Source organism: Micromesistius poutassou (assembly GCF_964030765.1).
Source record: "Micromesistius poutassou genome assembly, chromosome: 5".
NCBI classification, from domain to species: domain Eukaryota; kingdom Metazoa; phylum Chordata; class Actinopteri; order Gadiformes; family Gadidae; genus Micromesistius; species Micromesistius poutassou.
In genome coordinates this window covers 10,149,332-10,165,412 of record NC_140275.1, presented here as the reverse complement: position 1 = coordinate 10,165,412, position 16,081 = coordinate 10,149,332, and the positions used below count along the sequence as shown (strand labels likewise).

General features: G+C 48.7%; 1 protein-coding gene across 1 annotated transcript; it reads right to left on the bottom strand.

Annotated features, from left to right (window-relative positions):
- Window positions 1–1,409: 1,409 nt before the first annotated feature.
- Window positions 1,410–15,986, bottom strand: LOC311343842 (uncharacterized protein; the record flags this gene model as incomplete). The annotated part of the gene is given in 8 exon segments (XM_084468812.1): window positions 1,410–2,015; window positions 2,541–2,807; window positions 5,174–5,319; window positions 5,740–5,878; window positions 6,438–6,489; window positions 9,052–9,176; window positions 9,178–10,125; window positions 15,906–15,986. Coding segments are annotated over 8 exon segments (2,364 nt in total).
- Window positions 15,987–16,081: the final 95 nt, after the last annotated feature.

Sequence of the window (16,081 nt, the reverse complement as noted above, 5' to 3'; positions counted from 1 at the left end):
CTTTAAAGAGGCTTTGCAACTCACCACTACGGCCCCCTCCCTGGGCACGCTGTTCCGCTGGCCAGTGGAGCAGACTTTGAAGCAGGTTGCATTCTACCTCATTGCAAGGATGTGTGGCACAGGGTGCGTGCACGGCAGTATTTACTGTCGCCCAAAACATGATACAATTCACTTTTTTTTCAAAATATATATATATATATACACAAACATTTGTGTTTAGTAGATGTAGCGAGGGGATGTTCATGTGCTGTTATCCATCAATTATATTTTCTACTGTTTCTCTCTTCCCCCCCGGCCCGCCTCTTTTAAAGGCTTATGAGTTAAAAGGCAAATCGCAATTGGCTTACTGTATTTGGCACTGGTGTTATGACTGTTAGTATACTTTGTACATTGTATTGGCCACCCACGAATCTCGATGCAAAGGATCTAACATGCCTCTTGGTCTGCACTAATAAAAACATTTAAAAATACTGTTTGAAGCCCCGTCCCATTTGGGTGGTACTGGTTGTACTTGGGACACTACACAATCCTGCCATGGATATTTTTCTTGAATTAATGCATTAAGCAGCCTTGGTTTGTGAAGGAGAGACATTTGTGGTTACCGTTTTTCCAGGAAGGCCTTCTAGTAAGTGAACCATAGAATATGTTGACACACAACACAAAGTGCTTGGAGGACATAGGCTTTATTCATAGTTCAGAGTCAACCTTTTATTTCTTCAGCACTAATGCTTTAGCAACTGCGTTTATACAAATATTAATTCCCTTTTTAATCCGATATTGTCTTCAGACATGGTTACAAGTGAGATTTTTAAGATCGACATTATTCAAACAGTGATATTAATGTACAATTTATATTCTGCTGTACTGGAATTGAATAGCATAAGCATGTACTGAAAAATACAGTTGATGTTAAGGCAGAGAAATTTGGCACAAAATGAGTGAGCCGCAATTAGTGAGATATTGAAAGTGCAAATGTTGGAGTGTATCAAACAGTATACAAATAGAAAACTTAAGTGCACTGGAAATAAAGGGGAGTCCTAAATAGAATGTTCTTGTTTCCATCCAATCTGATGCTCTGATGAGGAGGGCGGTTCCACACGTGAGGACCAAAACAGTTCCCCAGGGCAGGCCAATAGTGGAGAGTCCAGGCTCTGCCCATCCATCAAACGCCACTGGTAACCTCACCTTGCTCTGTCACACTGCACAACACTTTTGATGATTTGGCTGAGGGGAGAGCTAGCATTAACGACAAAGGCGGGAGCTTCTTAGCATCAGTGGCAACTGGGACCTGGGAGGATGGGGTTGACTGGGTGGCAGCTCATCTTCCCCCCCTCACCCCCCCCCTCCCCCGGCCGGTCTCCCCCTCAGCTCATCCAGCTCAACTGCTGGGGGGGGGGGGGGCTTCTGGCCTAGCACAGCGGGGGAGGCCTTCTCTCCTGGTACAAGCCCCCGGCCACCAGTCCGTTCACCATGGAGGAGGAGGAGGAGGACGGGGATAAGGAGGCGGTGAAGGAGAAGGAGGTCTGAGCCAGGTGCTCCGCCGGGACCAGGGGCTCCCGGTCCTCCTCCTCAGAGATGGCGAACACCGGCACGCTGACGTGGTCGCTCTCACCCGCGCTCAGGTTGCGACGCTTCCCGCCCTTGGCGCCCCCGCCCTGCGGCTGCTGCTGCTGCTGCTGCTGCTGCTGCTGGCCGGAGGGCGAGGAGCCCGCAGGGCCCGGGGACTGTGCCTTCGCCGCCGCCGCCGCCCCCGGCGTCGCCCTGGCCGCGTCGTCCGTGCCGGAGAGCAGGCCGAAGCCGTTGAAGAGGGAACGGCGCAGGTTGCTGGTGGAGTTGAGGCGCCGCTGCCTGTGGGCGGTCAGCGTCAAGGGGTAGGAGGCGCTGCTGACGCCCGAGTCGGTGACAGCGGCGGCGCCGGTGGCGCCGGCGGCGTTCGGCTTGTTGGACAAGTGGGCTTCCGAGAAGACCTTCCTGCCGTTGTCCCCCACCCCGTCGGCCCCGAGGCTGGGAGGAGTCTGCAGGTGACATTCAACCCCCTGGTCAGTGGAATGACTTTGTTCAGCGTTGGGGTTTTTGTATACAGTGCACGCTGTGTCATACGTTTCCCCTTAAGAACCGCCCCCCCCCCCATGCAATATTAATAATTTCACTTTTGCTTTCGTTATTTATTAAACATTGATTTAGCAGACGCTTTGATCCAAAGAGATTTCGATTAAGATACGGTATGTCATCCATGAGCAGTTAGGGGTCAAGCATCTTGATAGCTGTAGGATGCCCCCCCTCCACCCCCCCACCCCCGCCTTCCAAATAGGATATTTGATTGGTGCATGTCAATATTTTGGAATATTTCTGGAAAAAAAAATGGATCCTAACAAAAGTTCAGCCTCCACTGACTTGAAAGCTCAGAGAGAGAAAGAAAGCTGTGAGAGAGAGATGGGAGGGAGGGAGAGATGGGAGTTGAGAGAGATGGGAGGGAGAAAGATAGACAGATAGACAGGAGGACCATGATTGAAAGAGAGGGGTGTGACGGTGGCTCTCACAGTGTCCACCAGCTTTGTGAAGGGACTGGAGGAGTTCCAGCTGCACCACTTCTTGTGGAGGGGAGGCAGGTAGTCCTGGAAGGTGCGGACACTCCACGCTCTGGGTCTGGGCCGCGAGCAGCCAGAACTGCCCTCTGGTCTGGCTGCCGTCGGACCCTGAGAGGAGGTGGAGGTGGTGGCGGTGGTGGTGGTGGCGGCGGGGTCGGGCACGGGCCAGTCACTCAGGGGCCTGGGGCCGGCGTCACTGTAGCGCAGGTATCGCTCCCGCTGTATGTAGGAATTGGTGGGGGGAAAACAAGCGGGACAGGACGAAGAGGAATGAATGAAAAAGGACTGCCTACTGAACTGGGCCCTCTTTGTAGTGGAAGGGATGAGCCAAGTGATCACTAGAAATAACTTGTGCAGAATGCAGCAACAAGCACTAGGTTTTTTGCACAAGGGAAGGGCAGAACTAAAGCATGGCTTTTAGATGTTAAATGGACAGCTATGTGTTGATATATTTCACAGAAAAAAAGGCAACCAGGCAGCGACAACAACATGAGTCTGATTGCTGAGGGGATAATAGGTGAGCTCATGATGCAGCACAACAATTAGAGCTACATCAACTTCATCTGTTATCACTAATATACAATAATGTTCATTCACACGCATGCTGATGTGTTAATGTTAGTGTGCATCAACAGTTAATATGGGGGCGGAGGTATTAAGACAAACGGCTTAGAAACTAATATAATCCATCAACTACGGTTCACGGCCAGATTGTGTGGGTGCGCTACCTCCATGGATTATCAAGAAGGAACTGGAACGATTAGTTTGGCTCACTCAGCAGCACGCAAAGGTGGCTTACGAGCCTATTCATTATTTTATGAATATCAAAGCTGTCATGCAGGCAGGAAATTATTCTAACCCGTTTTACAAATGGTGGTGTTGCAAATGTTTAATTAGGTAGTTATAGGTTTAGTTATAGTTTTTCTTCCCAAATGGAGCACTTATTAATATCTAGTCCTTTGGACATTTCAATGTATTGGTCCACGCAAAGGTTACCTACGCTGCTGTGGCTATAGCAGTTGAAATGTCCCAAGCTTAATTGTCCCTGATAGGCTCAATGCGTGAGGGTCACATTAATGCCAGAACAATCTGAATGATCCGGAGGGCGAAAAGGCCTGACGGTTCCAACACGGAGAGAAAGAACTTAAGCAGAGTAAGAGGAAAAGGGAGAGAGAGAGAGAGCCTAGATAATCCTTCACACAGAGTCACTAGGCGTTAGCTTTGTCTAGACACGAATTAAGTGGGTTTAAAACAAGTTTTCATTTGGTTACTAAAGCCCTTGTAAGACACATGGGTAACTATTTACCTTATACACAAAGCAAGGAATCATTTACCTAATAAGGTAACTTAACTTAAGCCACCCATGGAAGTCACTTGGGAACAAGACTAATCGCCAAGCCTTCCTGGAAACAGTTCACAGGGAAGAGAAGCTAGATGCTAGCGCTTTGAAGGGTCTGGTCATGACCTTGTCTCGACCTTTACTGTGGTTTGCACATACGTGAGAGTAAACCTGTTTCCTAAGTGCTACTCACAACAACAGTTTCAGGTATGAGCTAGTGCAGAGGCTCTAAGAATCCCAGTCGGAGGGTGCTTGGTTCGATCCCGATGTCCGCAGCCTAAACACGAGGACAACTTCCACCTCCTCCGAAATGACATTGATCCAAATGATTTGCTATGTGTAAAATCATCTGGATGGACACACAATGTGTGCGAGAGGCATGGAACTGTGCATGCACGCTCACACCTCAAGCTGGAGATTGGAATCTGGGCTCTGTGGATAATACTCCATTAGTGTAGGCTGCAGGAAAGGCTGTGCCAGTCCTTCAAAAGGAAACTGCCAGCACTCGCCGATGCCAACTCTGATCCCAGGAGAACACAAAGGAGGACAGGGAATAATTGTGGGCTGCAGCCTGGCTTCTGCCTCGCTCAGACCCTCTGCCATGCTCTTTCCCACAATTCCCTCATCATGTTCATAGTTTCAGGCTCTAGAGTCTGGCCGTAGGTCTGATTGATTCAGCATTGAACGCTGGCCTTCTAGATCAATAGGCTTTACAATGCAGGCCGTAACTTATTTTTGTACCCCAGCTATGTCCTCTGTGGTTCAAGTCTGGATGTAAAAAGTTGCCACTGGTGGGAAAACAGCCTCATCATTTGAACCATCGTCAAAAATAACTCTTTCATCTTAACCACACCCCTGAACCCACTTTTGGCAGAAAAGGAGCGGTTGGGAGGGCATACCCAGTGGCGTAAATATTGACGGTGCAACCGGTGCAGCTGTCCGGGGCCCAGACGCCATCAGGGGCCCATGGAGGAAGAAAGGAGGGGCCCCCAAAATAGTGTCCTCATATTTCTTCCCCATATCTATATTGTTTTTATAAAAATCCGATCGCAACTCCGCTATGGCATGCTCCTCCTCCCCCCTCCCCCCCGGTCAACAATCCCGTCCGATCGCAACTCCACTACGGCATCACCCCCCCACGCCCCCCGTCAACGATCCCGTCCGATCGCATCCCCCCCCCCCCCCCACCCCAACAATCTCGTCTTGCACCGGGGCCATCATCATGATGTTACGCCACTGGGCATACCGTTTGGGATGAGAGAGGCAGGCCAGGGTGACTCGGGTCGGAGGCCGTGATGAAGACCTCGTCGGCCCCCAGGTCCAGCTCCATCAGGCCCCCAGGAGACAACTCCAGCGCCTGGTCCCGGGAGGCCTCGTCGCCCCCCGTACTGGCTGACGAGAGGAGGAGAAAGCAGACACACGGTAGAAAAATAATGAAACATTTACACATACACACAGGCCCCACTATTTGCGTGTGTGTATGTGTATGTGTGTGTGTGTGTGTGTGCACGCACGCACGCACGCACGCACAGGAGATCGCATCACAAGTCGAGGTTGGATCATATGATAAAAACAGACGTGAACAAACGTTTTTCAAAGCTGCGACATTTGAGATTCTCGTAGTATTGCACCTCAGCAGTTTAAGAAGGACAGCACTCTGCAACACTGCAATACATTGATTACCTTACCTTTCCTGCACGCACAGTGGGATCATAGCCCGGACTCAAATCAGAACACTGTGTTCTTTCTGTGAAAGTCAGCAACAGGTCAGCACAGCGCTGTGTGCGTGTGCGCGTGTGTGTGCGCGTGTACCTGGTTGTGTCCGGCGGCGGTCCCCGGGGTCGGGGCGCTTGGCGAGCTGCCCCTCGCTCACCCCTCGCTCGCCCTCATTAGCCGTGACCACCCGCAGCTCGCTCACTTCGGTGGCCGCGTGCTCCACGGCCGCCGCAACCTGCAGCGCGGGAACAACCTCGGGTCACAACCGCTCCGGCAGCCCCCCCCCCCCCCCCCCGACTGCCGGACCACGTGACACAATGTCCGTCCACCTCCATAGGTGGTGCCTCACAGGGATGTGAAGTTCACACCCTGTTTAGTGCATTTATGATGTCTTTAACTAAATGAATACAGGAGTGGTTTTAGCGTGGATCAAGGTAGCGAGGAGGAGGAGGAGTTGAAGCGTTGGATGGACGTGAAGGAATTGGTTCAAGTGGTGACGGATATTGAAGGAAATGCCCCGAGATCCAGACAGAGCCTTTATTCTGCAAGAAGGAATGTCTGGTCCACTCCCAAGGAGATGGGATGGGATGGGATGGTGTGAGAGAGAAAGAGAGTGAAAGAGAGAGAGAGAGAGATATTGGCGGACAATGAGGCAGAACGAGAAGTAATACACAAAGGAAAACAATTGGGATAGCAATGGAAACAAGAGAGATGAGCTGAAATAGGAAGACAAAGAGAAGAGTACACAATACTTGGGAGCACATATGGAAAGTGAGAGAGTGTGTTGTGTGTACCTCAGAGTTGTTTGACACACAGGAGTTGGATATCTTGGGACAAAGTTTAGGTCTGGAAAAACAAAAAAAGCACCAAAATGTAATCAGTTTCAAGAAGATGAAGAAGTGTTTTTGTTTAGAGATGCCCTGATTTTTTACAGAGTCCTTATATCATCGGTTGTGCACTGGACCATCACAATTCAGAAAAGGCACTTCTTCCCCAAACACCAGCGTTGAACTCTGGGCTTTACGACGCAGGCGGTAAACCAGCAGTGTATCCCCAGCATACCAGTGTGGTCGTGCAAACGTTGGGTGGTGGTTTGGGGTCATCCCCAGCTCAGCGCTCGGCGGCTTTATCCCCCACACAGCGCAACCCAAGAGGTCCACAGCTTATCCTGCTTGTTTGAAAGGTCGTGATACCTGTTCTGTAGTAGTGTCATGTCAACGGGTCCCCTTCCATTACTAAGATAAGTCCTTTATGAAGGAGTTGAAGACATTTTATTGAGACATTTCTTTTAAGTTGTTTGTTTATTTCCCCCGACTGTGGCAAGCTTAAAGAGTAGATCCTGATGCTATATATTCAGTTCATAGAAAAGTGTGAGGGTTTGTTTCAAATAATATATTAATAATATTGATATTTTGATCTCAACATGAAGTAGTATCTTGTAATAGCATCATTGTCTATGCACTTTGCATATTGCAAGTAAAGCTTTCTTTATACACAATGCTGACAGATAAAGCCTTGAGACTTACAATGTTTCCATAGAACCATTAATAATGCTCCAACTCTCTTCAAACAACCAATATATTTAATCCATATCATGTGCCATTACTCAGTCTTTAGTCTATATAAACCTATGAAACAAACCTCCGCTGCCATTCACTGTTACTCGACTGTGATATGAACGTATTTTTGATAATAACACGGCAAACAGCAGCTATAGCAAGTACAGGCTAGAACACAACGGGGGGAAAGCCCAGCTACTGGTGGTTCCTCTTGGCTATTAAAGCCAGGCATTCCCATAGCTTCCTAATGACTTGTTTTGTTTTTCTTGCTAATTACACTTTCATTTTATTGTGCATGTGTTTCCCATTTCCTGCTGTTACGGGGGTAAGAGGCGGGGGTTCGGAGACGCTGATGTTTACTACTCTAGTCTGCGATGCAATCCACCGTAACAAGAGCACAACATTTTATGAACGTTAACGTTAAATGAATTACACTCGTTAAAAAGTTGACGTTATCCCCATAGGAAGCTATAGTAAAGAATCAACACAAATGATTCACTTTGAGTGTGCTTAATGATTTCAGGAATATTTTCTAATTTGTATGACTTTTTTTTTTTTTTTTAGGACTGGCAATTAAAACAAATATGACATTAATTGATATAAATATACAAATACATCATCTAACAAACACATATGGTCCTATACTCTAACTCCCCTTATAAGCTCCTCTTATGGGCTAGGCCAGGGGAACAATGGGCCCAACTGCGTTTGTCCTTTGATCTCGTTGTAGCCCGTACTCTGAAAAACCCGACCAAACAAAGGCAACAGAAATCAGAGAGCGCTCCTAGCGGGACTCTCTCCTTGTTGTTGCTTGTTGGGCTCCCCCGCCCCCCCCCCCATTCACGTTCACGTTCACATGGCCCCTCTGGTTTTGTTGCTGGCGGTGAATTGAAGCCAAGTGCCGTACCTTAAATGCCCCGAGAGAAAGGCCCACATCAAGGTGAGGCCCGGGCCACGCAGGCTCTAGCCAAACCTGCCTGACCACCAGGGTACGTCAGGCCAGGGTGTGTGAGTGTGCGTGTGTGTGCGTGCGTGCGTGTGTGGGTGTGTGTACAACTTACACTGCTGTCTGACTAACCCAGTTTTCCTTCATTGCAAATCTGTTCTCTGCATAATCCAGTACGGTAAACGTTGCTTGTATTTTATTGAATTGCGTTCATCTAAACAGTAGAATAACTAAATCTGGAACTAGTATCAAGAATTATGTTCCTGATTGTGTTCCTTACTGCGCAAAAGTTTGTTGTTATGTGTATTGCTGTGCACTGTAACTGCATGTGTGCATAACTGCACCTCAGATCTGTTATTAACCTTACCTACCCTAGCCTTTTGGAGAGGCTAAATTATTACATGCCACTTTCTTAGTCATTTTCAGTTCACACATGTGGAAGCCATCAGACTTCCTAACACTGATTAAATCAGCATAGCAACCATTTTCTGGTGCTACACCATTGGAATTTCCTCTAGGTCAAACACACACACACACACACACACACACACACACACACACACACACACACACACACACACACACACACACACACACACACACACACACACACACACACACACACACACACACACACACACACACACACACACGTGATGTGACATGTATCCAACTGTGAAAATGAATTCATTTTTCTTTTTATCGATGACAGGGGACATGTGACATGTTATTTCTACAGGTCTACTCCAGACCCTGGCTGAAACCAGTCGATGGATTGGTTTGATTTCCAGTTACTCTACAAAAAGGTTACCGGAATTGACTTTGTCTCTTTTCAAAAAGAAAAAAAAAACGACAATTCAGAAGAAAACAACACAAACAGAAACATTGTCTGTGTCTGGTTACCTGAAGATCATGCAGAGAGCGCTGGCCAGTATCATGGCGAGGAAAACGGCAGCGCTCACAGCAGCCAGGAGCGTGTCCATCTGCCCGGGGGCGTGGGTGTAGGTCCGTCTGTCGCCCCCCCCCCCCCGGCTCGGTCAGGTTGTGGTAGTGGAAGAGGAGGGCGAACCCCCGGCCCCAGTGGGTGGTGGTGATGAGCTCCATGATCACCTCCACCATCTCCTGGCTGGAGCCGAACACCAGCTGGCTGCTGGGGGGCCGGTTGGACCCGCAGAACCTGGAGGAGAAGGTGACGAGGTCGGAGATGTAGAGGACGTCGTGGGGGCAGGCGTCCAGCATCGACGGCGGGGTCTCGGGGCTCGGGGCGGCGGTGTCCGACGATGGAGGCGGCGGCGGGGGGACGGTGGCGGCGGTCCGGCCGGCCCCCGGGTGAGAGCTTGGGCTGGAGTGCAGACCTCTCAGTGGTGGGGAGATGGGCGATAAGGACGAGGAGGAGGACGACGACGACGACGAAGAGGTGGAGATGGAGGAATCCGAAGCTTCCCCTCCTGGAGGCTGGGCAACGGGTATCCAGAGGCGGGGAGAACGGGGTGTCGCGCCAGTGTCAGGTTGGCCTTCATCGTTCGCCCTTTTGGCAGATTCGGAGACGTGATCCCCCTCGATCTTCATCAGCTCCTCCTGCAGCACCATATCCTGGACCTCATCACCGTAGGAGGACTGCGTGCCCTTTGAGGACACCTGCTCACTCCGGCCAATCAGAACTTTCGCCAACGACGCGTCTTCTTCGTTGTCCTCCTCCTCCTCGTCGTCCTCCTCCTCTTCGGCCGCCAAGCGTCTGGGAGTGAGCGTTTTCGTCTCCTCTTCTGTCAGTTCCTCCTCAGAGTACGGCGCAGCGGCGGAGTCGTGGCTTTCAAACACGTCAAAGTCAAACATCTCCAGGATCAGCTGGTAGTCCATTGGGACAAAGAATTGCCACACACAGTGGATCCCAGACGAATAGTTGTAGGGGAAGCCCGGCGAAAGGATTAGCCCTTGGACGTCCACCACATCCACCTTGGCACCGCAGTCGAAGTAAACCTGCAGTCAGATGCATGTCGTCAATAAATCGCCACATGCATGAACATCCTACCGTCGTATCGTCAATTGGGACCATATGGAGCTCCTACAGCTAGGATACAACAGGAGCAAAAGCATGCAACTCCCCAGAAACCTCCCTGACAGATGCATTCTGGGGTTGGATCTATCCATCATATGTCTTTGTGGACACTTCCAGTTCGCGCCAAGTCAGGAATCACCTGTATGACTATATGACATTTTCTTTTCAACAGTAGGTCCGCTGTGACCATACAGTGTACCTGACTTCTGATTGTCTGAACATCACCCAGGCCTGAATCTGAACTATTCATCCCCCGACTGCACCGAAGTATATCAAAGCCTGAGCTTTCCTGCACTGCCCTGCTCGAGTCACCCTCGGGAGGGAATCATGGCTGTAATTCCTCCCAGGTGTGGTCTGGATGTCAGGGGGGCATGGGGGGCTCAAAGCGCACGCAGATGTGGAGGTGGACCGTGCAGTTCGGGACCAGAAGCCCCCTCTGTAGGGGGCTTGGTGCATTTATGAGCTTTCCTTCTTGGCCTCTTGGTTCTATGGTATGGGAATGACCCAGACTGGCAGACAGGTAACTACCCCCACCCACCCACCACTCACCCCCAGCGGCGCTTTGCAGAGCAGGGGAGGGAGATTTTCCTCTCAAATCTGGGACTTGACAGTGAACTTCAGCAAATACCCAAATAATGACATTCCAAAAAAGCCCTAGGCCCTAAGACCACAAATACAAAGTCCTCTTTGTATTAGAGAACACAAAACAATAATGTCTACCTGGGCATGAACATTGACAAGAACAAGAACAACAAGTGACAACTCTTCCAATGCCCGTCTCCCTCTATGTGCGTGTGTTTATCAAAAGGGAATCGTCCCACCGTTATTTTAAGTGGCAAAATGACTATGCACTTTTTCATTCATGAATGAAAGACCACACTAAAGACCGGTTGTTTAGGAACTCAATCCTACACGGCCCCTGGTTAAAAGAGCCAAAAGCATTACAGCGTGTGCTACACAAGACAGGACAAAAGAAGTCCCAGAACACGATTAAGGTATTAAAGTCTTGTTTTGAAATTGGAATTGTTGAGATTTTGTGTGTGTGTTCCCCAGGTAAGTAATCTGTTTCCGTTTCACTTGAACATTCTGTTTGTGTGGGCACGTGGTATTTGAGGGGAAAATGACATCACACGCGACATGACTAGAAAACGCATGCGGCGGGCACTGAAGTACACTGTGTGATATCTGAACTGGACAAATGGCATTCTCCCCGGGGCTCTCAGGAGTCCAGGGGCTGTTCGTTTTTTTGGGGACTGGTTGTTATTGAGGCAGGGTTGAGCAACCTCTATAGAATGTGGAGAGAGAATGTGGCCACACACACACACACACACACACACACACACACACACACACACACACACACACACACACACACACACACACACACACACACACACACACACACACACACACACACACACACACACAAACATAGGGGTACGGTAGGGGACAGAGAGAAGGCCCCCCCTCTCTCTCTCTCTCTCTCTCTCTATCGTCCCAACAAAAATGGCTTCCGTTTTTTTTTCTTTTCTTTTTTTTTTTAAAGGCATAGCATCGTAGTCAGAAGCTGGTCAGTTGCGGATAGCCGAGGTCCCTCTTGACACAGAACCTTGACGTGTTTCTCTTCTCGTGGCGGACTGCGTTTGGTGTTTACTTGACTGTTAGCAATTCCATTTCAAATGATCTCCTTTCAAAAGGGATCCCTGCTGAAGTGAGCAGTGGAGTGTGGTAGTGACCGCGAGGGAAGACAGAGAGAGAGAGAGAGAGAGAGAGAGAACCATCTCTGCCAGTGGAACAAGGCGACCTGGTGGTCCACTGCCCCCCTGTGCCGTGCTACGCAAGACTACACACACATGAAAGCGGCTCCAGTGGGCCACAGTGTCCAATGGAAATGGGGCATTCCTATAATACCACACATCTCGCTCGCGTTACATCACAGCCCGGCTCCGCGCCGCTCGCCCGCTAATTATTCAAGGTTGTCTTTTCTCATGGCTAAAAGACTAATGATCCCCTCCTCCTCCTCCTCCTCCGCCACCACCACCACCACCAGCCTCCTTCCCAACAATAGGCTGCAATGCATTGTGGGCTAACCATGCTAACATTTTAATGAGTACAAGGCAAGCTGGACGTTTACATAAGAGTCTGGTGGCGATGGTGGCCCAGTTGTGGCTCTGTGTTCTGGGAGTGACACGGGGTTCCCCTGGACACAAGTAGATCAACCAAGCATATAATTGTTGAAACGACTTGTTCAGTGAAACATCATGCCAGATGGGGGTCATTCGCTAGAGGCCCCTGACACGTTGTTACTGTTCCCCCGGCTTTCATCTTGCTTGACTACGTCTAAATAAGAGGTTATACCTAATGACAGGGAGTGTTGGCAGTTACTGTACAAATATATGCTTAACCCTAGTGTGTTTGACCCTCCTTTTTGAGTTGTTCACTGTGAACTGAAAGGCAAGAATACCATCAAGGTGGTAGTAGTGGTGTGCAAGGGGCATGGCTCTGTTAAAAAAAAAGAAGTATTTTTCAATTTAATTCCTTAAAATATAATTGTTACTTTGTATTACAACCAAAGCTTAGATAATGCTATTTTACATACAGTTTACAGTAGTATACCCTCCAAACAATCCTCTCCCTCAATCGCTCTCTCCCGCTCCCCTTCCGTTAGTCTCTCCCTCTCTCTCACCCCTCCCTCGGCCTCACCCTCGGCCTCTCCCTCGTAGCCAGGTGGGGCCCCTCAGGGTGATTGTTTACTGGGAGAGAGGGAAGACACAGCCCTCACAAGTTTAGACTGCTCTGGGAGGCACCTGCCAGCCTGGACAATGGTGTTTGTTGTTGTTGTTGTTGTTGTTGTTGTTGTTGTTGTTGTGGGCCTAGTTCACTTTCTAACTCTGTGTGAATCTGAATTCAGCGCCAGGCCGGATCGGATCCTGATGATAAATCACATCCAAGTGCAACAGATGTGCAGAAATGTGTCCAAGTGGTGTTGGATGGGGTGGAGATGAATCAACAGCGTGCTCGCATAGTAATGTCAGACACACACACACACACACACACACACACACACACACACACACACACACACACACACACACACACACACACACACACACACACACACACACACACACACACACACACACACGAACGAGAGAGAGAGAGAAGGTGGTGCCTTCGCAGTGGGCAAACAGAAAACAGAGAAGACGATGGAGGACAAAGCTTTGCCGCGGGGGGTAGAGCGGTGATACACGAGGGCCGGCAGGACTTATCCCATCCATCTGCCCCTTGATGTCATCCCTTTTCCCCCCGGTGAGCTCATGTCCCCCCGCTGCACATTCACAGAGGGCAGAGTTTACAAACAACTGGTGTGGCGGCCTGATTAAGCAGAGGCATTTCCATTGGGTCTGGCTCTGGATCTCCACCGCTATGCTGCCTCAGCATGTTTCACCCCCTTGCTTTGTGCATCAAAACAACAAACTTTATTGAGCTAGCATGGGCCTAAATGAGCGCTTGATTTACTGGTCCCCCCCCCCCCCCCCCGTGGGTGGTATTATGGGGGGTGTCTGGGGTCGTGAATGTTAGGTGGCTTCTCTGTGTGGCCTGCATTGAATAGTAGAGTATTTAGGGGTTATGGCAGTAGTTTAGTAGTGTGTGTGTGTGTGTGTGTGTGTGTGTGTGTGTGTGTGTGTGTGTGTGTGTGTGTGTGTGTGTGTGTGTGTGTGTCTCCTCCTCCTCCCTCTCTCCTCCATGTCTGTGGTGTAAACCCATTAACATATTTCCCCATGAAGAAGCTGCTGGCTCTCCCGGTGAAACACAACCGTATCTTCACAGTGGCCCGCTGTCGACTGGTTTCGGCAGAAATAATTCCAACATTTCGAAAAACAACTTGAAAATGTAAACTTGAAAATGACCTTTGCTACAACTGGCCCCTCAGCAAGGACGAATCTGTGTCCATTTGTATAAATGTATTTATTTGTATAATGTGTTGATCCTCTGCAGTCCTATTCTGCAGCCACACGACATGAAGACTACTTACTACCAAGCCTTTTTAAAAGATGCTCAAACCAGTGAATACTGGGACAACAGCATTCTCTCTCATCGTGTATGGCAACACCCAAACCAAAGACTTGAGACTTCATCTCCCGTTTGTATAGCTGTTGATTCGGGGAAAGGGATGCGGGATTTCAGTGTACGCCGCAGCCCATTCGATTAACAGCCATACATATTCTGCTTCTAACAAAGCCAACGAAAGCCACAACAACGCCAAGGTTGTTGAGCCGGAGGAAAATAATAAATTCCGATCTTGTTTACGTCGTTCCAAAAATCAACATAACACAAAAGGGGGACGGGAGAACAAAGCCCTCATTTACACGGCCCCCTCAGGCAGATAATTGCAGAGATAGTGAGAACCCTACGCTAAACAGCGAACTGAGGCATGGGACACGACGGTTCACTCTACTAGGGCCTTTTGTTGCCCGGGGTCCGTAGGGCCGCCATTCCCCTGCTGGGTACAGCGGGGACGACTCGTGACAGGCCGGCCTTCCAGTGACACGACACAAGGTGTCACACTAGGTGACACACTAGGTGACCCCCCCCGCACTGCCTCCCCATCCCACATATGCCATAAAGTAGCAGCGGAATATTAGGAATTTAGGAAGTCCAGCGTATTGATTTTTTGGGGGGATTATGTCACGTAATAGATTAAGGCATACAAATATTTGTAATTTTTTATATTTTTAGATATGTTTTCCCAAATAACTCAAAGATATACCTTCACTTTACTTGCTATATAAATTATCCACCACTAGATAAAGGCTTGAACGATGCCCGTAGAAAATAGGCTACAAAGAAAACTTTTTTCAGAACTGTCCAACCGCGGATCGATGGAGGGCGATTACCAAAATCGACCAGCTTGTGTTTTAACAAAAAGGAAAAAGGTCAATGTTTTGATCAGTGACAACTTCCTCTGATACTAGAGCGACTTCATACACGTCAAGGGACGATACATGTGGACGATACATATTTGATGAATTTCGCTCTGTGTACATATTCACTGAAGATGCCTACACAAAAACAAGCATGTGCCTCACCGACATGTCCTTCGAAAGTTTCTGAGGAAAGTGTGTGCAATCGAGCATATCGATTGCATAACATGCTAATTTATGCGAAGAATGCAGTCATTCCTCTAGCCGATGTCAATTAAAAATGTGAAGGTAAATAGAAATGTCACAACATGATGTTATGTACTTGCAAGTGGTTTCATCATTCCGATTTTTTTTTTTTTTGCGAGTGTATGGAAAGAAAACCAAAATCGAATAACTGCTAATTAATTCCACATTTAAAATGCAAGAATATCTGCCTAATTGCACACAGAACACATAATGTGTGGATTCATACATTAGGCCTGCACTAAGCATAAGGTAAAACACAAAATCCAGAGAAGTATAGCCAGTTGAACTGACTTGAAATAATGTTGTTGTGCGCGTATTAATGGACTACCCAATTATTTAAAGCCTAAACAATTTGCAGCGCATTAGGCTGTTGTAGCAGGTATTGTTATTAGTTTGTTGTGCGTGACTCGTTTCCTCCCACCCAAGTTTCGCAACTTCATAAGCAGGCTGAGAGTTGACGGCGTTTACAAGTTTACAATGCACTGTTTTCAGCAGGGAACAGCCCAATTAAACACATCATCTCTACTTACTTTCTGTGTGGTGCATCCCGTCACGAAGAGTAGATACATTGTCATAAAAGCATGGGCACCGATCGAAGTGGCACAACTCATTTTCACTAATTGTTCCTTTATGCAAAGCACAGTGAACCGTACCCCCGCTCTTCTTCCCTCTGTCCATTCACCTGAAGACTCGGGAGCGCGCTCCC